Source organism: Coregonus lavaretus (assembly GCF_964263955.1).
Source record: "Coregonus lavaretus genome assembly, chromosome: 9".
NCBI lineage: Eukaryota > Metazoa > Chordata > Actinopteri > Salmoniformes > Salmonidae > Coregonus > Coregonus lavaretus.
The window spans coordinates 29,846,424-29,872,692 of record NC_139996.1 but is presented as its reverse complement, the minus strand read 5'-3'; the positions used below and the strand labels follow the sequence as shown (position 1 = coordinate 29,872,692).

The 26,269-nt window shown below is 44.1% G+C and overlaps 1 protein-coding gene across 1 annotated transcript; it reads left to right on the top strand.

The window, feature by feature from the left end:
• Positions 1–1,770: 1,770 nt before the first annotated feature.
• On the top strand, positions 1,771–25,776 carry tmem266 (transmembrane protein 266; the record flags this gene model as incomplete). Its single annotated transcript, XM_084169271.1, has 10 exons — positions 1,771–1,778; positions 1,863–2,057; positions 14,673–14,827; positions 15,867–15,940; positions 16,897–16,953; positions 17,240–17,378; positions 17,883–17,998; positions 18,516–18,708; positions 24,953–25,015; positions 25,124–25,776. 10 exons carry the CDS (start codon positions 1,771–1,773, stop codon positions 25,774–25,776), a joined length of 1,653 nt encoding a protein of 550 aa, XP_084025397.1.
• Between the last annotated feature and the right edge of the window lie 493 nt (positions 25,777–26,269).

Here is a 26,269-nt window from a genome sequence, read left to right as displayed (position 1 = left end):
CTCTGCACATAATGGACCCTGGTCTCGTCTATGATTGTTTGGAAATGTGATTTTGATGCAGTGAACATTTTGTGTCTGTCATGACTGATTAGCATCTTTGTTTTTCAGCTAGTAAGGAGAGCTGCCAAGTGTACAGATAATGTTGGAATGCACTGGCTCTCAATGTTGAGCATGTGAGGTATGTGGGGGCATTCTTCCCTGAGGCAAACACATCCCAGTGGCCAATTGTTAGTTACAGCATCATATCACAAAAGAGGGTGTGTCTGCTCTGTGGAGTGGAGCACAGTGAAATGCATAGACGTAGTAAGGACTTATTTATAAGAGTACTATTACACCACCCTGTCGGACACTGTGTCTGAAATTATTGTGGGTACCTATGCAGATAAGAAAAGTAACCTTTGAAGTAAGCAGGTATGTTAAGTAGGGATTAGTCATAAGTCAGTGAAGAGCAGGGGATGTTTTCCTCTCGAGGGCTGACTACATTAACATTTCATAGGTCTCTCTCTCTCTCTCTCTCTCTCTCTCTCTCTCTCTCTCTCTCTCTCTCTCTCTCTCTCTCTCTCTCTCTCTCTCTCTCTCTCTCTCTCTCTCTCTCTCTCTCTCTCTCTCTCTCTCTCTCTCTCTCTCTCTCTCTCTCTCTCTCTCTCTCTCTCTCTCTCTCTCTCTCTCTCTCTCTCTCTCTCTCTCTCTCTCTCTCTCTCTCTCTCTCTCTCTCTCTCTCTCTATCCTAGTGTGTACACTATTTACCTCCACATATCACCAGGCTGTTAGTCCCCAACTATCTACAGGCTCTCCAGCACAATATATTTTGTTCTCTCTGGCTTGTAATCAATGCCCTCCTCCCTTGCTAAGCTCTGGGGTTATTGATGTCTTCACATTGGCTACGCTGTGCCGAGTGCCAAGCAGGTTGAGACTCCTGTTCTTTGTTTGACCTCTTCTCGTCTTTACTGGCTGAGCTGGAGAGCAGATGGGGTCCTACCCACACCTGGGTTTTAGTGTGGAAAATGAATAGGAGAAAATAAGATTGCAAGCTAATGCATATTTCTGTCAATTACTGTCAAACGACAAAGTACAGCCATTTCATTATCAATGTTCTCAAAACAACCACTTCAGTCAGTTTGCAGAAGTGTACACAGGTGTACTGTTTGTCCTGAAATTGAAATAAATATTACAATTCCAGAAAGCAAATGTGCTTCAAATCCTTCAAATCTATCTATCAAGGCAAACAGTGCTAAATGTTATTCTTCTGTTTTCTTTTTCATATTTTGATATAAATCACACTAGTTATGTAATTTGAATAGGTACTTTGTTATACTGTTGTGCAGGGGTATTTAACGCTTAACCTACGAGGTCCAGAGCCTGCTGGTTTTCTGTTCTACCTGATAATTAATTGCACACACCTGTTGTCCCAGGTCTAAATCAGCCCCTGATTACAGGGAACAATGAAAAAATGCAGCGGCGCTGGCTTCCAGGTCCAGAGTTGAGTTTGAGGGCTGTAGTGGCAATATGCTGATATTTACTTTTAGATAATAGGTTTCACTATCTGCCTTGCTTATTTTGGTCAGGCTCTTCTAACAAGAAAACACCATTGTTGTGGATGTTCTATCTGATTTGCCATCAGATGAAGTACAGTTTGTGTAACCCTTTATTTGTATCCACTATGTGGGTTGTAATGTACTATTGTCCCTACATATCTCTGAATAAATGTGTTATAATAGATATTTTCCCTTGCCTTTTCAGTGAAAACCTCAACTCTGAAGTACTGTTACCATGAGATTGTGAGAAAATATTAATTTGCTTAGTTGAATATGTGAGCACTACTCACAGAGTGTCCATGGTGTTCTGTACATTGTGTCCTCCAGGGCCCCTCCCCAGGCACAGGCCAGAGCCTCAGAGCTGGAGGTGATCTCCCAGCAGGTGGAGGAGGACAACCAGTGTCACGCTCCGGTTCAGGTGGTCAGCTTTGCTTACAGAGACCTGCCTCTGGCCGCGCTGGACATCTCCCTGGCCGGATCCCAGCTCATCTCCAACCTGGACGAAGAGGACAACAGAGAGGGGTAGGTGGACACATAGATTGTACCTGAAAACATCTCCCCTGGGTGTTTGATAATTGTACTATTACCATAACTGACACAGAACTAAGCACAATCCATAATCTACCTTGACAGAGAAAATGTCTGCCTTCATTCTCTATCATGCTAGTAATAGCTCATCATAATGGTACCTGACGATACTGAGTCACTCAAATTCACCTCTCATTATAACGGTGGTGAGGGATCCTCTGAGGATATGTGTCTGTGAATACTTCAGTGTCATCCTTACATTGTCAAGGCATTAACTGACATGCCAGTGAGCCTACACTATTTGTCTCAGTGACATAATTTATCTTTGCTATAAAAATATTCCTCCCTTCAACGTGCACTTTTGGCTCACAACAAAGAATTTTTTTAGTGTCTTATTGTTCCTGAAATGTCAAGCGCTGGTGGCTGTGTTGTCTATGCCCATGGGCCTGGTTCGTCCTGGCTGGACATGTTTCTCACATGGCCCTATCACTGCGCTGTAGGCTGAGTGTGTGTGTACAGGACACACCCCCTCTCATTCTACCTGTCCTCTCAGGAAGCGTGACCCACAGGCCGTTGGCACGCGGCAGCATGGCGCTCTCATCTGTGCAGAGAAAGTAGACAAACACCACAAGCTTCATTAGAGCATCCGCCCACCACGACACACCATCCAAGGCCTGCTCTGTTAGCTGACCTCACCACGCCCGGCTGGGACCTGGCCCAGCGCAGGACTCTGTGGGACGCAAGGGGGGACAGATGGGTCATAGACCCACGCCACACATCCAGGCCACAGAGTGCAGGAGCTGGCAGCGCTGGCATCACTGTGGGCATCTCAGGAAAACATGTCCATATGACACTCTATCACCCCATGATAGAGCACACAGTGATGTGGAAAAGTCATGGTATATCAAGTTGCATCTCTAAGGGATTTCAGAAGTCAGACTTTTCTGGTTCAGACCCTGGCTAAATAGCTATTTGTTTTGATGAAAGGGAATGAAATGATTTTCTTGATTGGAATCATATTTCCCTCCAAGCCTTAGAAATATTATTTTGTCCTATAGCGCCATCACACTAGTAAGAAGAGGCAGAGGTGCCAGTGAAGCTGGAGATATGGCATGTTCATTGAACTCTTTCGATTGGAATTCCACAGATTACCAAACCACAGGCATTCCAAGGCCTACTCATCACCAGAGTTTCATTGTGGGCTCATGTTTCCATCCATTGGAATCATTTGTGGAAACAGAGAAATATGCAGCTACGTCATGGTTTCTTGTTTACTCTGTGACTCATGTCTGTAGCATTAGAGGAATGACAGAGAGCTAGGTAGGTATTGCACATTGTCATTCATTACACTCATTTAAATATAGACTGAGTGTACGTTCTGATTATTTATAAAGCATTGTTATCCCTACACTTATGCACATTATGTTCCTTAACCATTAATATTATTTCAACCTTGTCTTAATATATTTAAAAGCAAGCTCTCCAAAGTATAATAAAGTGCTTTCTCTAAATGTAGGGCCTTATGTCAGGGTCAATATTTGGCATAAACACAGGAACTGATTATGTACAAAATCACATTTTGATGATCTTTTTCCTGATACTACCTCATGTTTGTTCTTAGATGTCCATATAAGATTAGCTTCACAGTTCTGCTAAACGAGACTGACATTCCAGACAATGACTAAACGTAGTTTTAAACCTGACAGAACACATTTCCTATCCCAACACCAAGTATGAACACAAACTGACTATTATTGGTCCACATGATCAAATGTGGGTCTTCATCAACACGTTTCTTTATGTGTGATTTAGTTATCAATCACATATAATAACATTGGATTTCTTAGCTGAATGTGTTTACCATCAGCACTGGGAAGACTTTGGTAATGTTGATATACGCCATGGTTAGGTTTTTAGGTTTCTGAAACTGGCCTGAAATCAGGCTGATTAACACTAAATGGAGCCCAAACCTTTAAAGAGGGCTTTGTTGTGCTCTGTATATCAGTGAAACAGAGGAGATGTGGTGCATGTGGTAGGTTTTGCATTGTATCTAGCTGCTGCACATGGCTTTCTATCAGCAGACGTGGGCGATTATGTAGGAGGTGGATGTTCTTGCGGACTACAGGGGGCACATACAGTACTAGCAGATTCAGAGCAGTGTTGAGCTCTGTGGAGTTATTAATAGACTCCTGGATGGAGCTACCTTCTTGCCCAGAACATGCTAGAGACTACGGTGATGTGGCCTGCTGCTTTCCTCTCCTATCACCTTATTCACCTCTTCTGATTAACCTGTCGTATGCTTTTGTCATGTTATGACATTCAGCTTCTGAAAATCATCAGCATCATCACAGGGTTGTGGCATTTCAACCTTAGACCATAGAAAGCAGATCCCAGCCTTTCATTGGTCAAACGTACAGTCTGGTTGTTAGCAGTTTATGAGTGTAAGCGGATTATGTAAGGTCTGTTGGTCGAGATGTGAAGCTGCAGCATTAAGGTGAATTAGTGAGAGTGACGCCCTCTTAGTGACCTATATGGTGGGTTGACCCTTCAGACCAAGACTCAGTGGAGTCCAGGAACGTCATTTATAAACGTTGCGCATGTACAAAATATACCCCAAAACAGTTTTCCCTCAAAAGTTGGAATTTATAAAAAACTAAACTTGCTGTGAGAATGTCCTTACCTCCATGCAAACTTTAGACCATGCGTACACACATTTTTCTAGTGGTTGAAGTATTGTATTGCAGGCAGGCAAGTAAGTATTTTGTGCAAATGGGGCACAGGATGACACGCTTATTCATAAAAAAAATCAACAAAAGGAAAACATAATAACAATTTGCAGCCATTTGCCGTTAGTAAGAAGAGAGAAAATCTATGTGTGTTTTATTTTTGGAATCTTAAGTAATTAGACATAGGAATCTATTTCCTATTTATTTTATTTTCATAACCATTGCAGAATAAATTCCTCACCTTTTCTGGCCGTGATGGGTTCATATTCCCGAAGTAGCCATACAATGAATTACCATGCACATCTCTCATTTGGGCCTAGTAGCCTTGTAAAAAGGCTATGTATTTCAAGTTTTGCGGTGTACGATCCCATAGGCAGCACGGTTTATAATGCACAGTCAAATTTAACATGAGAACAGACAGTTGATCTTTTACATTGAAGTAAAGTGCCTTCGGAAAGTATTCAGACCCTTTGACTTTTTCCACATTTTGTTATGTTACAGCCTTATTCTAAAATTGATTAAATAAAACATTTTCCTCCGCAATCTACACACAATACCCCATAATGACAAAGCAAAAACAGGTTTTTAGAATGTTTCGTTATTTTAGTAAAAATAAAAAACAGAAATACCTTATTTAGATAAGTATTCAGACCCTTTGCTATGAGACTCGAAATTGAGCTCAGGTGCATTCTGTTTCCATTAAGCATCCTTGAGATATTTCTACAACTTGATTGGAGTCCACCTGTGGTAAATTCAATTGATTGGACATGATTTGGAAAGGCACCTGTCTATATAGGTCCCACAGTCGACAGTGCATGTCAAAGTAAAAACCAAGCCATGAGGTTGAAGGAATTGTCCGTAGAGCTCCGAGATAGGATTGTGTCGAGGCACAGATCTGGGGAAGGGTACCAAACAATTTCTGCAGCATTGAAGGTCCCCAAGAACACAGTGGCCTCCATCCTTCTTAAATGGAAGAAGTTTGGAACCACCAAGACTCTTCCTAGAGCTGGCCGCCCGGCCAAACTGAGCAATCGGGGGAGAAGGGCCTTGGTCAGGGAGGTGACCAAGAACCCAATGGTCACTCTGACAGAGCTCTAGAGTTCCTCTGTGGAGATGGGAGAACCTTCCAGAAGGACAACCATCTCTGCAGCACTCCACCAATCAGGCCTTTATGGTAGAGTGGCCAGACGGAAGACACTCTTCAGTAAAATGCACATGACAGCCCACTTGGAGTTTGCCAAAAAGCACCTAAAGACTCTCAGACCATGAGAAACAAGATTCTCTGGTCTGATGAAACCAAGATTGAACTCTTTGGTCTGAATGCCAAGCATCTGGATGAAACCTGGCACCATCCCTACGGTGAAGCATGGTGGTGGCAGCATCATGCTGTGGGGATGTTTTTCAGCAGCAGGGACTAGGAGACTTGGCTTTGGGACAAGTCTCTGAATGTCCTTGAGTGGCCCAGCCAGAGCCCGGACTTGAATCCAATCTAACATCTCAGGAGAGACCTGAAAATAGATGTGCAGCAACACTCGCCATCCAACCTGACAGAGCTTGAGAGGATCTGCAGAGAAGAATTTGAGAAACTCCCCAAATACAGGTATGCCAAGCTTGTAGCGTCATACCCAAGAAGACTTGAGGCTGTAATCGCTGCCAAAGGTACTTCAACAAAGTACTGAGTAAAGGGTCTGAATACTAATGTAAATGTGATATTTAAGTTGTTGTTTTTGTTTTTTTGCGAACATTTGTACAACCGGTTTTTGCTTTGTCATTATGGGTATTGTGTGTAGATTGATGAGAAAATAAAAACAATTTAATCGATTTTAGAATAAGGCTGTAATGTGACAAAATGTGGAAAAAGTCAAGGGGTCTGAATACTTTCAGAATGCACTGTATACATGCACAGTATGCTACAGCTGTAACTACTGTAGGAAAATAAAAATAAATACACTAGCCTAGTCAATGTTTCAGAATTCAGTCCAGCATATTCAGGTTGGGGGAAAAAGTTGATGCAAAACATTGTTGAATTCAAACATTCTTCTGACAGGTCCACAACAATTTGCCATAGTTTTTTATTTCAGAAACTGTCACAGTCCTTTGCCAAATACAGAATAAGATAGTGCAAAAGATTAAAAGATTCTGCCAACACCTCCAAAAACATTTGATAAAAAGTAGCTTAATTCCAATAGTTCCAAATTATACAGCATTCTTGTCACCATAAAAGGTGAATGGAGGGTGATTTCCAGGTGGAGTTATAATGCTCATTCACACGCGCACAGTTTAACACAGTTTTACTACGGGTCTGATTTATAACAGGAAACATGCGTATATGTGGCGTGCGCCAAGTTTATAAATCATAATATTTTTATACGTACATATTATTTTCAGAAATGGCGCATGCAGATATTTAGTGTAAAATTCATGCAAAGGTTATAAATGAGGCCCCAGGCCCCTCCAGAGCTGCCCCATGGGCCAGGGCTCCTCTCTGAGCTGCCAACCCATGCCCACAGCCCCTCTCTGGGTATATCAACGTCACGATCAGCATGCCACCCCCAGCCCCAAGCTTCCAGCAGCAGGAACAGCAGCATATGCCACTGATCTCAACGGGCCAGTGTGTGAAGTGTAATGCGCCACAGCAATGACAGATGGTTCATGTGGGTCAACCTGGCGCTGTGACTGGAGGAGAGCGAGAGAGGAGGGACCCTCACCCTGCTCCCACAATCCCATTCATTCACAAAGCTGCCTGCCAAAGGTTATTGGGAAATGGCTCCATTTGATGAATGTGGACTGGTCTCCATGTTGGGTGGAGGTGGAAGGATTGACTCTGTGGTGTGCTGTGCTCTGCAGTGAGAAGCACAGGGCTGATACATACAGTGATGGTGAGAGGTATGGTGCTAGATTAGCTTACGCATGGCCAGACTAGTGCAGGGTAGATTGATTACAAATTTGCTGTGAGTGCCCTACTGGGATCAAGTCCTCCGGCTACTTATCCTGCAACCGTTGAGACATGACTGTTGCTCAGCAAAAATGTTACAAACGATGCAGTTAATGATACTCACTTGTACATTTCAACAGACAGTAGAATTAAGATTGAAGTGATATGAACATCACAGAATGTAAGAATACAGCACAGAATTAATTTTAACTGAATCTTGACAGGAGTAATATATAGCAGAAGCCAGAGACATATTCTACTTAACTGGTCTCTGTAGATGGATTTCTGAAAAGAGTAGAGGGGACTCTATTTCAAACACACAGAGGAACAGTCCTCTTCATCAAATTGGCTGTGCAGCAGGTACCACATGCCAGGTAGCACAATAGATGACATTTATGGGCATTGTTTAAGGGTTTGTTAATATTCACAGACATATAAAAAATATATATACAGTTAAAGTCGGAAGTTTACATACACCTTAGCCAAATACACTGCTCAAAAAAATAAAGGGAACACTAAAATAACACATCATAGATCTGAATGAATGAAATAATTTTATTAAATACTTTTTTCTTTACATAGTTGAATGTGCTGACAACAAAATCACACAAAGATTATCAATGGAAATCAAATTTATCAACCTATGGAGGTCTGGATTTGGAGTCACACTCAAAATTAAAGTGGAAAACCACACTACAAGCTGATCCAACTTTGATGTAATGTCCTTAAAACAAGTCAAAATGAGGCTCAGTAGTGTGTGTGGCCTCCACGTGCCTGTATGACCTCCCTACAATGCCTGGGCATGCTCCTGATGAGGTGGCGGATGGTCTCCTGAGGGATCTCCTCCCAGACCTGGACTAAAGCATCTGCCAACTCCTGGACAGTCTGTAGTGCAACGTGGTGTTGGTGGATGGAGCGAGACATGATGTCCCAGATGTGCTCAATTGGATTCAGGTCTGGGGAACGGGCGGGCCAGTCCATAGCATCAATGCCTTCCTCTTGCAGGAACTGCTGACACACTCCAGCCACATGAGGTCTAGCAGTGGCTTCTGGAGCAGTGGCTTCTTCCTTGCTGAGCGGCCTTTCAGGTTATGTCGATATAGGACTCGTTTTACTGTGGATATAGATACTTTTGTACCTGTTTCCTCCAGCATCTTCACAAGGTCCTTTCCTTTGATGTGCACTTTTCGCACCAAAGTACGTTAATCTCTAGGAGACAGAACGCGTCTCCTTCCTGAGCAGTATGATGGCTGCGTGGTCCCATGGTGTTTATATTTGCGTACTATTGTTTGTACAGATGAACATGGTACCTTCAGGCGTTTGGAAAATGCTCCCAAGGATGAACCAGACTTGTCTACAATTTCTTTTCTGAGGTCTTGGCTGATTTCTTTTGATTTTCCCATGATGTCAAGCAAAGAGGCACTGAGTTTGAAGGTAGGCCTTGAAATACATCCACAGGTACACCTCCAATTGACTCAAATGATGTCAATTAGCCTATCAGAAGCTTCTAAAGCCATGACATCATTTTCTGGAATTTTCCAAGCTGTTTAAAGGCACATTCAACTTAGTGTATGTAAACTTCTGACCCACTGGAATTGTGATACAGTGAATTATAAGTGAAATAATCTGTCTGTAAACAATTGTTGAACAAACAACTTGCCAAAACTGTAGTTTGTTAAAAATAAATTTGTGGAGTGGTTGAAAAACGAGTTTTAATGACTCCAACCTAAGTGTATGTAAACTTCCGACTTCAACTGTATTTAGTACTTAGTTGGTTTTCCTCTCTCAGGGACGGATTCTATTGGCTGTGATGATGACACAGATGATTCAGCAGTGGTCTCAGGGATTCCGCTAGTTGTTACATTGACATTTGCTTTTTTTGGAGGAAAGCAATGCCTTTTTTTAAGTGCTTGGATAGGTAGTGGGTTTGATGGTTGTCACAGGAATTGAATATTATATACTGTCAGAAAAGACAGCAAGAAGCCTTTGCAGATGACAAGGACAGAACTTCCCCAAACTAAAGTTTGCTGCAGCCTGCAGGCTCACAGTGCTAGTCCATTTTCCTCTGCCTATGCATGCTGAGTTCAGCAGATTGGTGTGAATTGGTTGGAGTTTGTACACGGAGAACCCATAGAGCTATGGAGTTATCAGAACAGAGGGAGAAGTATTAGACAGGCTTGGATGGGTTTAACAATCACTTCCTATTGTTGGTGAAAATATCTCACATCTACCTCATTACCATATATTTACAGGTTTTAAAATTGAGGGAACAACAAGGCTGGCTCAATCCATTTTCCACAGACTTCTTGGAATCAACAGTAATGGTGTGACTGCTGCCATAGGTCTGGTTCCTAATGCCTTGGAGTTTTTCAGTGAGAGCAGACTGGTTCTGGTGTAAATGTGCAATTGAGACATCAATCAAGAGCTCTGATCAATTTCAGAACATTGGCACAGCACACTCAGTTCTGAGCTCCCCATTTAGCCCTTTTCATACTTTCACTTTGGCTTCAATGGAGCTTTTCTTAAGGATGTTGGTCTACTGTTGCCTCATTCATACTCTTCATGGGTGAAGTAGGCCTAATTCTGCTCTTGTCAATTTCCTTTCTTTTTCTGCATCAGACATGCCTACTTCTCACTTAAAATGTAGTTTTTGTGTTTAATTTCTATGTTTTTTTTACACCAGAAGGTGATTACACAGTATTATAATATAACATTACATTTGGAAATTTCAAAATGCAAAAACCTGCTAATGTGTGTCATCTATCTTTAGTAAAAGTACAATAATGTAGTTATTAGTATTTATTTAATGTTACTGTCACGATCGTTATGAGAAGCGGACCAAGGCGCAGCGTGATAGGCGTACATACTTTTATTAAGTGTACACAACACGAACAAAAACAACAAAACGATACGTGAAGTCCTAGGTAATACAACAAACCATACCCTGGCTCAACATATAAGAGTCCCCAGAGCCAGGGCGTGACAGTTACTGTGAAATATTAACGGCAGATCTTCCAGAGGGAAGCGCAAAACCAGAATACCAGCCATATCATCCTCCAATGGGGACTGCGAGAGCTTCACATCTGAACCCATCAACAAGATACAATTTGAATAAACAATACAGTTTGAAGACTCACTGTAAGAATATTTTGCTACACACAGTATCAGTGGAAGGTGTCATTCCAAAAGGTGGCCTTTGCACAAAAAGTCATGACAACTCCGTGACATCCCGTCCCAAAGAGGGCTTATGTTGAAAAATCCTACATGCTTTTTACAGTGTATCATACACTGTGATTGGCGGAAGCATGGGAAAGTTATGCTCTTTAAAAGTTGATAAACTTGTTATCCCACTTAGGAGACAAGTAGGAGAAAATGCCCTGAAAATATTTTGTTGAGTGATAGAGAGCTCTTCTTTGCCCATTCCGCATCGTTCACACCCTCTTAAGCCATAGACCCACCCATCTCTTTAAGAAACATGTAAACAACGCTTGGCCAACCGTCAGCATGGTCAACCCCTCCATTATCTCAGCCAATCATGGCTAGCCAGGAAGGGTTATGTCTTTCTCCCTATATACTGTAGCTCAGTACTTTCTGCTTGGCTAAACTAGGCTCATAATTTAACATTTACGGCTCCCATACAAGTTTGTAATTAAGGCACATGAAAGTTCACATGTTTAAGAAGGCATGCCTGCAAAAACGGCCCTACTGTGAAGTAGGAACTAGTGTCATCCGCCCCCGTGGGCTGGCGTGTCACATATGAGTTGGCATAGGAATTGCATGACAACGACCAAATAAATAGTTTTAAATTGTACATTTGGCATGATAATGACCATAGGAGTTAAACAGATCTGGGACCAGGCTACAATGGTGGTGGATGGGATGAGTAACCACCATTAACATGGTCCCAGGAGCTCACAGCACAAACCCCCTTTTCCACACCCACCAGAACAATAAGCAGGCCTAGTGCCTTAACTTTGTCTTTAATCTTGGCTCGATTAGGACTGACTGTAAATGAAAGCAGTATTTTCCAGATAGGCTCTTTTCAGTAAGACTAGCAGGGGCCTGAGCCAAGCCCAGCACAGCCTGTGGAACGGAGCAAGAGTAAGGGCCACCGACAGTGTGCCTGAGTGTGGTCAGTCACACACCTACTCCCTGACACACAGTGATATCTCTGTCCACTCTGTCCTCTGTCCTCTCTTTCTGCTGTGAGGGCTGTATCAGCTGATGTCATGTCCAGCAGCTCACCCCCTCTCCTCTCCTGGGCTGTATTGATCAGTCTCATGGTTTAATCCTCCTCCTCTGTTTTCTACCACAGTTCAATCTCCCCTCGCTCCCTCTTTCACTACCGCAGCTTACTCCTGATGCCTTTATAAACCTTTTTGGTCCATACCCCTCCGCAGCTCTCATTTCCTCCTTGCAAAGACTGTGTGTGTGTGTGTGTGTGTGTGTGTGTGTGTCTGTGTGTGTGTGTGCGTGTGTGCGTGTGTGTGTGAGGAGCTCCTTGAAGTATTGCCTGTTCTATTGCCTCTCTCACTCACAGAGTTTTACCACTGATACTACTTCAATTCAATTCTTTAGTGCTCCAGGTTTAAAATGATTTCCCAAAAATTGTATTTCTGAGCTTCGAGAGGTCGGGGGGGCATTTACACTGCTTCCAGACAAGGTTTCTCTTTACCATTTTATTAAATTAATACATTTTCCTCCTTTGCTGGAGGGAGCCCTGTAAATGAATTATGAAACCATATATGTTAAATTAGCCTTTTTAATCCAGAACTTTACAGAGGTGTTTCCTAAAACAAAAGTGCTGTGTTACTGTGCTACCCTTTCAAATAGTTGTGGCAGAGACGTTTTTAACTACTGGCCAATAAATGGAATGAATGAATGTATTTTCTGCTATCACATAGAATCCTCCTCTAATTCCCTGTCACCTCCAGTGTTGCGCTCCTAATCTGTTGGCATGGCTTGGCTCAGAGTGACTGGCAGTGGTGCAGTGGGCAGCAGCGTGTGCCAGTTAGCCCCTGGGAGTGATCATTGACACAGCATGGCCCTGCTCCAGCCCCCAGCCCCTCTGCGGACCTTGGCACCTGGTCGACAGGATATCTAGTCCTCCACCGGAGGTCCAGCTGTAGCCGCAAACTGGCTCCTGTCACTGGCTCGAACCTCTCTCGCCCACCCCACTCTCTCTCTCTTCTCTCTCTACCCCTCTTTGCATAGCCCCGGTGGCTTCAAAATAACTGCCTCTCTGTCTGTTTGCCTGCTCTGTCCTGAAGCCTGGAAGTAGAATATTTCTTCCTCTCTTGTGCTTCGAGACGGACGTTGATCATGGTATTTCTTCACTCGGGGAAAGGTGACAATGACAAAGTGCTGTTTTTAAAAGAACATACATCTTTCACAGTCTGCCCCTAAGAAGCAGCATCCCTATCCTGCTCTCTAACTGGAAATATCAGTGTAGTTTTGTCTGTGTAGAATACAGAGTAGTGACAGGGAAGTAAAGCCCAGTCTGCCTTGCACAGATCTGTCATTATTTATTGACCATAAATCCCTGGGAGCCTCTCTCAGGCCTACTGTCTGGTAGGAGGAATACAGAGGGGAGACAAGTTGGATTTAAGGCAGACACAATGTACCTAGACAAGCGACCAGCTCACCTGGGAAATGCCACTCTTATGTCCACACATGAAAATGCATGGCCATGTACAGGGAGGAGGATCACTGAAGATTTACTGACATAGGTGTCATGAGATGTAAAGGCTGAATTTTATTCATCACATGCTTCGTAAAACAACAGGCGTAGACTAACAGTGAAATGCTAATTTACGGGCTCTTCCCAACAATGAAGAGAAAGAACATAGATAAATAATAGAAAAGTAATAACACGTGATAATAAAAGTAATAATAAATACACAATGAGTAACGATAACTTGGCTATATACACAGGGTACCAGTACTGAGTCGATGTGCAGGAGTACGAGGTAATTGAGGTAGATGTGTACATATAACTAGGAATACAGTGGCTAGGCAACAAGATATACAATAAACAATGTGATGAGTAAAAAAAAGTTTGTGCAAAAAGGGTCAATGCAGATAGTCCGGATAGCTATTTGGTTAACTATTTAGCTAACTATTTAGAAGTATTATGGCTTGGGGGTAGAAGCTGTTCAGGGTCCTGTTGGTTCCAAACTTGGTGCATCAGTACTGCTTGCCGTGTGGTAGCAGAGAGTAGCAGAGAGAACACTCTCTGCTAAACAGTCCCACAGCCAGCCAGCATGGAGATGGCTGGAACACAACACAACAGAACAGAGTCTGCTCCCAAACAGAATGAGGCACACTGAGCACAGACATCTGGCTGGGAATCTATCTTTATATCTCTAATTAAAGAGATCATAAAAAGTGGAATCAACATCATAGTTAGAGTTCTATGGCTTCAACATACTGCTTAGCTCTCGAAAGTGCCAATACATCTTGTTTGTAAAGCTGAGTAAATATGGCCATGTGGTGAGTGATGCCACAAGGCAAACACAAGCTCTGTGTTGGCCAACAAACTTTGTCACAAATCAGTAGTATCTGTAGTATTTGTGTTTGGATGTGTATTGTATGTGTTTGTGCCTGATTGGAACGCTGCCCTCTGCTGACTGAAATGGAGTATAACACAGAGTAGAAAGCACTTCTCAGCGACTCCACTATATACAGTGAGGGAAAAAAGTATTTGATCCCCTGCTGATTTTGTATGTTTGCCCACTGACAAAGAAATTATCAGTCTATAATTTTAATGGTAGGTTTATTTGAACAGTGAGAGACAGAATAACAACAACAAAATTCAGAAAAACGCATGTCAAAAATTGAATAAGTATTTTTTTTTACACATTTACACTTGAATACATTTCCATCTCTGATTTCCATTTCATTACATTCTGCTTTGTTTCTGCATCCCCCGTCTCTCTCTGGTGTCAGGTCTAACTGGCTGAAGCCATGCTGTGGGCGAAGGGCAGCCCTATGGCAGGTGTGTCTGCTGAGCGCAGGCTTCAACTGTTTCCTGGTGGCCTGTGTCATCCTGGTGGTGGTGCTGCTGTGTCTGGAGCTGCTCATCGACACCAAGCTCCTGCAGTGTGAGTGACCCTGGACCTGTCTCTGTATTAGAACCTGGATCTAGGCTTATAGATACATGAACATTTGAGTAACGTGCACATATCTTCAATTGTGGTTCCACCCTTAGTGAAGTTAATACACACAAAACAGCTGTGGAATTTGTGGTCATTTGGAATTTACAGAAATGCACATCTGTTGTTAGGAATGTAGCTAATATTGGCACTAGGCCTGTTGTATAATAGAGTATGATTATGCAGTGACAGTGACAGGTCCAGGACCTGGGGCTGTGATCTCGCCTCTCTATAATATCAGCATCATTAGTATTCCTCAGTAAACAGTGTCAGGTGGTCTAATGCCACTGTGACCAATAGCACATGGAGATGACCTCATCTGCATGATCTGGAGGTGGGTGTCCTCATCTTTCATGGGTTATGGTCAGGAGTCCCCACTTCTGTGGTGTCACAAGCTCTATGAAGGATGGTAGGGCTATATGGGTTACAGGTCAATGTGGATGTATCTTAATGCTTCCAAGTCTTAACAAGTCCCTGGAGGCAGATTGAAGAGAGGGGATGGTTGGGAGGTAAAGAAAGACAAATGCATAGAGGGAGATTAGTGGGCAAATAAATGGGGAGATAGAGGGTGTCTGTCTGCTGGGTGAATGTACGGAGCGAGGGAGGGATGGAGGAAGATGAATGGACTGATGGACAGATCAGTGAGCACAGCAAATAAAGACAGAAGGGAAGTGGCGCTTGAAGAGGAATGCTGTAGCTGACAGCCCAATGTAGTACGATGCTGGCCACGAAGACAAACCTGTGCATGCATTTCTTTGCCTATATAATATATACAGTATATATATGCCATTTAACAGACGCTTTTATGTATGAGCGGACCTGGGAATCGAACACACTATCCTGGTATTACAATGGCCATGCGCTACACACTGAGCTATGGAGGGCTATGTGTCTGTGCTTGGGTCTGTCTCCAATATTTAACAAATGAGCTGAACCGTGAGTAAACTAGTCATTTCTAAACATTGTCTATGCTGTGCTGTCTTCACAGTTAACAACGCGTTCCAGTTTGCCAGCATCATCCACTGGATCAGCCTGGTCATTCTATCTGTGTTCTTCACTGAGGTGAGCCCCTCTCCCTCTCTCTCTCCCCCACAGTCACAACAGTGGTAGCAGGCTCACTTAAAGCTGATGCAGCTGAGGGTTGATTTAATGCTATAGTGTGCAGTAGGAGACAAAGGTGAGCTAGAGAGGTGCAGTGGTATTAAGCCCTGCCCTTTCCCCCATCAACACATTATTGACTAATTAGGGTATTGGTAAATGGACTCTATTGGTCCATCACATACAGTATATTGTCAAATGTAAACACAGCTGTTTCATTTGCTCCTAATGTTTGTTCACAGCATTACAGCCTCCACTATCTCACTCATTCTGATACTATTTCCCTTCAAAACTTGCTGAGTGTTAATACCTCGTTATGTATTGTGTTTCCTCAACACAATCAATTTGATCTAAAATGCAGATAGAGCTTTTCTGTTGCACCGTAGCTTTTAACTAACGCCAGAGCCTCATTGATTACAGTTTCCTCAGGCCTAGCAGCATTTATCTTAGTTGTTCTCTGTTCACCGGTCTGCTGCTCCATTTGGTTGAGAAACAGTATGTGTTTTAGTTATTGATGAAAGCTAACCCTTAGTGATTCATGTACGTATTGGATGTGGCAGGACAGCCTCTGCTCAGGTGGAATCCTGAATATGTAAAAAGAGGGGAGAGGAGTGTAGTGGCCTTCTGCAGCCCTTGCTGAGTCAGCTGTAGCTGGTGCAGGGTGCAGTGTGTGTCTCTAATTGTTTGGAGGAAATCTGACCGCTGTGGTAGTGAACTGTAGGAATATGCCATTGATGAATTGCCAGTGGATAGATGAAAGAAAACTGCAATTCACTTTTGCTGAGACGTTAGGATTTTTAGGGGTGTGTTTACAACTATGGAAATTAATGATATCGCTATGGTTCTCTTCCCCACTCCTTTTTACCCTACCTCCCCCACTCTCTCTATCTCCCTCCCCACTCTCCCTTTCTCTCTCTCAGACGGTGTTCAGGATTGTGGTGCTGGGGATCTGGGATTACATTGAGAACAAAGTGGAGGTAAGCTCCCTGGGGGGCCATTAGTCCTGAGGTGGGGTTCAGAGCACCCCACCACTTCCACTGCAATGTCATTCTCCCAATGTCAGACCTGTGGGAAATCACCCACAGGCCTGGAGGAATATACTGTAATGGAGTACTCACTGAAATGTGGTCATTCAAATATTGTTGAAAAATGGACGTTTCCATTGTCTGCTTGCTAATATCTTTGTTTGTGTGTAGTGCGTACCTAACTGTCTGTGTGTGTGAATGCGTGTGTGTGCTGGTGCATGTGTCCGTGTGTGTGTAGGTGTTTGACGGTGCAGTCATAGTCCTGTCCCTGGCCCCCATGGTGGCCTCAACGGTGGCCAATGGCCCCAGCAGCCCCTGGGACGCCATCGGCCTCATCATCACCATGCGCATCTGGAGGGTCAAGAGGATCATCGATGGTGAGGCTGGGAGGGCCTGGGGGTAGATGGATGGGGTGCAGGGGGTGTATGTCTCCTCTGTATCATGTCCTTAACTGTCAGGTTGCAGAGATGCGACAACAATATTTCTGCAGCTCCACCCCTATGGATGTCATTATCCTAACTGGCTTTTTACTGAGCTTTACGGAAAATGTTTTGCCATGCTTATTACCAACCACAATCAATACTTGCTTTACAACACAATGACAAATACATGCATAATCTGATACAGATACACACAGATCTTGTACTGTTTCTTGACTCTGAGCTGTTTTCAATCAATGTTACGCCCTCTTGTGGAAGTTCCATGTTTCACATGCAAACACACTAATTTAAGACAGGAAATTAAGCCAGGTTAAACAAAAATAGTACTGATCATAATCCCTCTTATGTGGCCTACTACGGATATATAAAGTTATGTCAGTGTGACTGAGTTTATCCCTACAAAGCGGTCTCTATAACAGTCTGTCCTGTGTTCTGTCCCAGCCTATGTGCTGCAGGTGAAGGTGGAGATGGAGATGGAGACCCAGCAATATGAGAAGGCCAAAGCTGTCAGGGAGGAGCAGCTGGAGAGACTCACTCAGATCTGCCAGGAGCAGGCAGTATGTTCACACACCTGTCTAACTAGTTACCATTGCCTGTCATACACACCTTGGACCAACAGAGGACAGCAACGTGCCATAAAGAAGAGATGTGCACTTCCAATACATTATGTGTAGATTTGAGAGAACATAATACATTCAAATTCACACACTTATAAGTGGAATAACCAAACCTTTAATCTGACAAACACTGAGTTGTCACACTGACCCTTGAACACATAAATACATTACATATCCTTAATAGGAGATACTATCAGGTTCTGTATTCAGTCATAATTCCCACGGGGGGCCAGTATGAAAAATGTATGCACTTACTAACTGTAAGTCGCTCTGGATAAGAGCGTCTGCTAAATGACTAAAATGTAAATGTAATAATGCGTCACAACATTCCTGTTATTCCCATCCTGGGATTTCCATTCAGGAAAATTATCCAGTCACATTTGTCCCCCCCCCCCCCTTCTCGCTCTTTCTCTCTCTACCTTCTCTCGCTCTCGCTCGCTCGCTCTCTCTCTCTCAGTTTGAGATCAGGCAGCTGCGGGCCCACCTGGCTCAACAGGACTTGGACCTGGTAGCAGAGCGAGAGGCTGCCATGCAGATACACCATGTGTGGGGCAAGCAGAACAGCAGCTTCCAGGAGGTGGATGGCCTGGCCCCTGGGGGCCCCGATCAACGCAGCCAGGCTAAAGCCAGGGAGGCAGCGGCCCCTGGAGGTACCACACCCTGATCCTATAACCCCACCATTTACTGAAGTATTACATCCGAGAACTGCAGATTGCCTCATCAAGATAGAACCCTATGACATTGTTATATCTCTATGGATTGCCTGCTGGCTGTGGTTTCTAACCAAAGAGGGTCTCTCTTGAAGCTAGGGGAATAGAGGGACGTTCTTGCCATGTCAGATCAGATTTTCCAGGCAAAGTGGTTGAATGAACAGAGTGCTCTGTGCTTTGGGTCATGTTTGTTAAACAGAGGTTGGCTTGGTTGAAAATATGTTCTCCGTTCACCTGGAAACCACAACAGACATCTAACAAACCACACCAGATTCCAGGGAGGATAGAATAGTAGATTACTGTACAAGGAAAATAATTTCCCTAGAACAGCAGCCTGACGAGAGGCCTAGCAGTGTGGGACCTCTGAGTCGTAGACCTCAGTGCTATGGGAGTGCTGTTTGAATGAGGACAAGATCCTCTATGTAAATATACACTCCCCTACGTATTTATTTGGACAGTGACACACTTTATGTATTTAGTCCCACCATTTCAAGGTGTCATAAGTATTTGGACAAATTCACTTAGTGTATTACATTTAGTCAAAAGTTTCGTATTTGGTCCCATATCCCTAGCCCGTAATAACTACATCAAGCTTGTAACTCTACAAACTTGTTGGAGGCATTTGTAGTTTTTTTGGTTGCATTTTGGATTACGTTGTGCCCAATATAAATTAATGGTAAATAATGTATTGTCATTTTGGAGTCACTTTTTTATTGTAAATAAGAATTTAATGTTTCTGAACACTTCTACATTATACTAACTGTAAGTCGCTCTGGATAAGAGCGTCTGCTAAATAACTAAAATGTAAATGTAATGTGGATGCTACCATGATTAAGGATAATAATGAATGAATCGTGAATCATGAGGAGTGAGAAAGTTACAGATGCACAAAGATCATGCTAACCTCTCACCATTACCATTAACGGGAGGATATCATTTTTGAGGGGGTATGATATTTATGCCTCTGTAACTTTCTCACTCATCATTATTCACAATTTATTCATTATTATCCATAGTAGCATCCACATTAATGTAGAAGTGTTCAGAAACATATTATATTCTTTTTTACAATAAAAGTGACTCCAAAATGACACAATACATTATTTACCATTAATTTCTATTGGGCACAACGTAATCCGAAACACAACCAAAACAAACTGCAAGTTTGTAGAGTGATAAGCTTGATGTAGTCATTACATGCTAGGAATATGGGACCAAATACAAAAATGTAGACCATTTTATACACTGTGTGAATTCTTCCAAATACTTATGACACCTTCAAATGGGGGGACTAGATACATAGAGCTTTCATTTCTAAATGTTAAAACAGATATGTATGAAAACACCCTAAAATAAAATGTGACATTCTGTACTGTTGCCTCATATAAAACATTTTATTTCAAATGCAAAATGCTGGAGCATGGAGCCAAATTTGCTTCACTGTCCAAATAAATACATAGGGGAGTGTACCTGTAAACAATACACCAAGAGATTGGTTTAATATGATGTCCCACCTTCGTATGATGACCATTGTATCTAACCTAGGCCGGGATTCAATCCGATCGTGGATTATAGCATTACTGCTTTTAAAGGTTATGAATTGTCAAAATCATGTTTTTCATAACATGTGATGATATTTGAAGGAAACCAGATCAAAGTATGACTAATGACTGTTGCTTCTACATTGATAGTTTGATCATAAAGTTACTGGTCCTCTCCCCATGTCAAACACTTGGATTAATTTTTAAGTGGACAAGGTGACATCACCTTAATTTCATTTTAATACACCAAAGGTAAAATGATATTCTCTTAGCTAATTTAAATAAGTACCGCCAAGTAACCAACATCGGAAAAAGTGTGTTTACAGCTGGGTGTGGTTTATATAGCTAGATAGCTACTCTACTTGTGCCAAAATTTGACTGTAGGGTGTCAGCAAATATCATTAAAAGTTTACCCTGTTCATCTATGGCAAAGATACTTATGGTTCCCCTTTAATCTGTGTCTGGTGTTAGCTAGTTACTGGCTAGCTAGGTCTTCAGCCAGCATGGAACAAAAGGGGGGAATGGTCGTTCAAAACTCTGACGCAGTTGTCATGTCAACACATCCGTCATTGCTGCTGTGAACTGCATCACAAGAGACATGTCAAACGGGAATGTATGGGGCCTCCCGAGTGGCACAGCGGTCTAAGGCACTGCATTGCAGTGTTAGCGGCGTCACTACAGACCCTGGTTCAATCCCGGGCTCTGTCGCAGCCGGCCGCGACCAGGAGACCCATGAGGCAGCGCACAATTGGCTCAGCATCGTCTGGGTTAGGGGAAGGTTTGGCGGGCTGGTATGTCCTTGTCCCATCGCGCTCTAGCAACTCCTTGTGGCGAGCCAGGTGCATGCACGCTGACTTCAGTTGCCGGCTGTACGGTGTTTCCTCTGACACATTGGTGCGGCTGGCTTCCGGGTTAAGCGAGCAGTGTGTCAAGAAGCAGTGCGGCTTAGCAGGGTCGTGTTTCCGAGTACGCATGGCTCTCGACCTTCGCCTCTCCCAAGTCCGTACAGGAGTTGCAGCGACGGGACAAGACTGGGGGTAATAAATAAAAACAGGAATGTATTTTTAAATTTTTTTGTTTCAGTTGCTTTGTGTATCAACAAATTTGCTTGATGATTTTACTGCAGCACTGCTCACTGCATCCAAGTTGCTTGACATAGGCATTTCAAAGAGCTGTCAGTCTAGGCGAGCTCATGAATATAAGCTCCCTGCTCACTCAGCCTGTCTCTTCAAACTTCCTGGTAGTCAGCCATGAGAGAAAATGTACTTTTCAATCAATCCTATTAGCCAATCTTCAATCATTTGAGAATAAATTGGATGACCTAAGATTATGGTTATCCTACCAACGGGACATTAAAAACTGTAATATCTTATGTTTCACCGAGTCGTGACTGAACAACAACATGGACAACATACAGCTAGCGGGCTATACGCTACATCGGCAGGATAGAACGGCTGACTCCGGTAAGACAAGGGGTGGTGGTCTGTGTATATTTGTAAACAACAGCTGGTGCACAAAATCCAATACTAAGGAAGTCTTGAGGTTTTGCTCGCCTGAGGTAGAGTATCTTATGCTAAGCTGTAGACCACACTATTTACCAAGAGAGTTTTCATCTATATTTTTCATAGCTGTCTATTTACCACCACAAACCAATGCTGGCATTAAGATTGCACTGAATGAGCTGTATAGGCCATAAGTGAACAGGAAAACGCTCATCCAGGGGCAGCACTCCTAGTGGCCGGGGACTTTAATGCAGGGAAACTTAAATCCGTTCTACCTCATTTCTACCAGCATGTTAAATGTGCAACCAGAAGAAAAAAAACTCCAGACCACCTTTACTCCACACACAGAGACGCATACAAAGCTCTCCCTCGCCCTCCATTTGGAAAATCTGACCATAACTCTATCCTCCTGGTTCCTGCTTATAAGCAAAAACTAAAGCAGGAAGCACCAGTGACTCGGTTAATAAAAAAGTGGTCAGATGACGCAGATGCTAAGCTACAGGACTGTTTTGCTAGCACAGACTGGAACATGTTCCGGGATTCTTCAGATAGCATTGAGGAGTACACCACATCAGTCACTGGCTTCATCAATAAGTGCATCGATGATGTCGTCCCCACAGTGACCGTACGTACATACCCCAACCAGAAGCCATGGATTACAGGAAACATCCGCACTGAGCTAAAGGGTAGAGCTGCCGCTTTCAAGGAGCGGGACTCTAACCCGGACGCTTATAAGAGATCCCACTATGCCCTCCGACGAACCATCAAAGAGTCAATACAGGACTAAGATTGAATCGTACTACACCGGCTCTGACGCTCGTCGGATGTGGCAGGGCTTGAAAACTATTACAGACTACAAAGGGAAGCACAGCCGCGAGCTGCCCAGTGACACAAGACTTCCAGACGAGCTAAACCACCTCTATGCTCGTTTCGAGGCAAGCAACACTGAAGCATGCATGAGAGCACCAGCTGTTCCGGATGACTATGTGATCACGCTCTCCGTAGCCGATGTGAGTAAGACTTTTAAGCAGGTCAACATTCACAAGGTCGCAGGGCCAGACGGATTACCAGGACGTGTACTCCCAGCATGTGCTGACCAACTGGCAAGTGTCTTCACTGACATTTTCAACATGTCCCTGACTGAGTCTGTAATATCAACATGTTTCAAGCAGACCACCATAGTCCCCGTGCCCAAGGACACTAAGATAACCTGCCTAAATGACTACCGACCCGTAGCACTGACGTCTGTAGCCATGAAGTGCTTTGAAAGGCTGGTCGTGGCTCACATCAACACCATTATCCCAGAAACCCTAGACCCACTCCAATTTGCATACCGCCCCAACAGATCCACAGATGATGCAATTTCCATTGCACTCCACACTGCCCTTTCCCACCTGGACAAGAGGAACACCTACGTGAGAATGCTATTCATTGACTACAGCTCAGCATTCAACACCATAGTGCCCTCAAAGCTCATCACTAAGCTAAGGATCCTGGGGGGTTTCCCCCAGGTGGTAAAGGTAGGTAACAACACATCTGCCACACTGATCCTCAACACGGGGGCCCCTCAGGGGTGCGTGCTCAGTCCCCTCCTGTACTCCCTGTTCACCCATGACTGCATGGCCAGGCACGACTCCAACACCATCATTAAGTTTGCCGACGACACAACAGTGGTAGGCCTGATCACCGACAACGATGAGACAGCCTATAGGGAGGAGGTCAGAGACCTGGCCGTGTGGTGCCAGGATAACAACCTCTCCCTGAACGTGACCAAGACAAAGGAGATGATTGTGGACTACAGGAAAAAAAGAGGACTGAGCACGCCCCCATTCTCATTGACGGGGCTGTAGTGGAACAGATTGAGAGCTTCAAGTTCCTTGGTGTCCACATCACCAACGAACTATCATGGTCCAAACACACCAAGACAGTCGTGAAGAGGGCACGACAAAGCCTATTCCCCCTCAGGAGACTGAAAAAGATTTGGCATGGGTCCTCAGATCCTCAAAAACTTCTACTCCTGCACCATCGAGAGCATCCTGACTGGTTGCATCACCGCCTGGTATGGCAACTGCCTCCGACCGCAAGACACTACAGAGGGTAGTGCGTACGGCCCAGTACATCACTGGGGCCAAGCTTCCTGCCATCCAGGACCTCTATACCAGGCGGTGTCAGAGGAAGGCCCTCAAAATTGTCAAAGACTCCAGCCACCCTAGTCATAGACTGTTCTCTCTGCTACCGCACGGCAAGCGGTACCGGAGTGCCAAGTCTAGGTCCAAAAGACTTCTCAACAGCTTCTACCCCCAAGCCATAAGACTCCTGAACAGCTAATCATAGCTACCCGGACTATTTGCACTGCCCCCCCACCCCCCACCCCATCTTTTTACGCTGCTGCTACTCTGTTAATTATTTATGCATAGTCACTTTAACTCTACCCACATGTACATATTACTTCAACTACCTCAACTAGCCGGTGCCCCCGCACATTGACTCTGCACCGGTACCCCCCTGTATATATAGCCTCCCTACTGTTATTTTATTTTACTTCTGCTCTTTTTTTCTCAACACTTTTTTGTTGTTTTATTTTACTTTTTAATTTAAAATAAATGCACTGTTGGTTAAGGGCTGTAAGTAAGCATTTCACTGTAAATTTGATTTGATTTGCTATATATCTGAGATGAGATATCTGAGGTTTCACTACAGCCTTTTAAGTGGGCCTGCTCCTCATATGTTCATGTGTTATTAATCACAGAGTGATTGTCTATGACGCCACATTTTAGTCCGAGCATCCCCTGCCTTCTTGGGACAGTTTTAAAATTAATATTTGAAGAAGAAACATAAATAAACCCATCTATCTAGCGGTCCTGAAGGAATATGGATGGTACTTAGAGGTTAACTGTGACAGGTCAGGGGTGCCAGCCACAGCCACAGGCCCTTCTACCCACCACCTCACCTCTTTTTACATTCCTTGCTTTGCTCCTATGGGTTCAACCTTCTGGTCAGGAATATCTGACTGATGCATTCTGGGAGATCTTTACAGAACAGATTTTCAAAATCTCTATTAGATAAGGGTACCAAACATCCAACTCATTCTATTGTTTCTGAGAAAGAGTACATACCTAGTTTGTTTCTTATTTCTTTCAGATCATGTTGTTCAAGATGACATGAACAACTACATCAGCCAGTACTACAGTGAGGCAAGCAGTGGTAAGAATAAACAATTGTCTACACCCTCACAGGTTTGTTTGTGTACTTTGCTTTGCGGACAGTCAGCAGGATCATGTGTTGAGTCCAAGTTGTATGTGATTCTTGTAGATGTTGGGATCCCAGACCCAGCTCGTGTCATCACCACTGCAGCCATAGACGTGCACCTGCCCAACAACCCCAGCCAGCTGCCCTCATCTCTGGTGAGTGCAGATGCAGTGTCCAGCCGTCTGCAGCGGACGGGCAGCTCCGTGAGCGAGGCCTCCAACACCACCGTGTCCCGCTCCCGCTCCAGCTTCAGCGCCCACCAGCACAGCATCAGCAGCCACACCCTGGGCTCCACCACCGACTGCAGCTCCACCGTCCGCGAGGCTTCCACCTCCACAGACTCCTACAGCGGCCAGCGCTGTTACCCCCCGCCCTACTGCAGCCCCCTGGCCCTGGGCTTGGGCACACAGCCTGGCCCCAGAGGACACCCCAGCGCCGTGGTGCAGGAGCTGCTCTCCTCCCTGTCTGATGATTCCTGTCTGGGCCAAAAGGGCTTGGACCCTGTCAACCTCAAACTGCCCAGTCCTGCTGGCTCCACCAAAACTAGTCCTGAGCTGGAGCACAGGCTCAACATCTACAACAAGAGGAACCAGGAGAGCCGCGGAGGCTTCCACACCAAGCCCCTCATCCACCTGCAGGCCAGGGAGCCTTTCATGGAGGAGAAGTACAGGCTATCTCAGGCAGATGCCCCTGTCAGCCGTCTGCCTGAGACATAGGAAAGGGCTACAGGGGGTATTGTATCTCTTAGCCAGCACTGACTCACTCCTCAAAGACCCTCCTGAAACTCACTGACTAACACTAAAGATGAACTCAGAGCCATCCTCCTCATCGCCAAAGCACCTTGGAACTGTGAATGGCAGCTCTGCTAGCGCAGCACATCATCCATTGAGGACAGGGAAACGTGCTTTAGGCACTGAACATCTATCAGGAATTGCCACAATAAATGAGTATATGGAGTCACCAAAAGAAACCAGCATTGGGGCATTAGCCCGAGCTCTGAGACAGCAGGGATCTGCAGAAATGTGACTGGCTGATGCTTTTGAATGTGATATCATTTAGTGATGGGGCTGGGTATGTGTGGGTGGAACTGGGTGCTTTGTTTGTCTGATATACTTGCTTAGGGATTGGCGACAGTAGACTGATCACAAGACAACTACTAATTGGCAATCATATTATGATGTATGAGCCACACTAAACAGATATTTTACA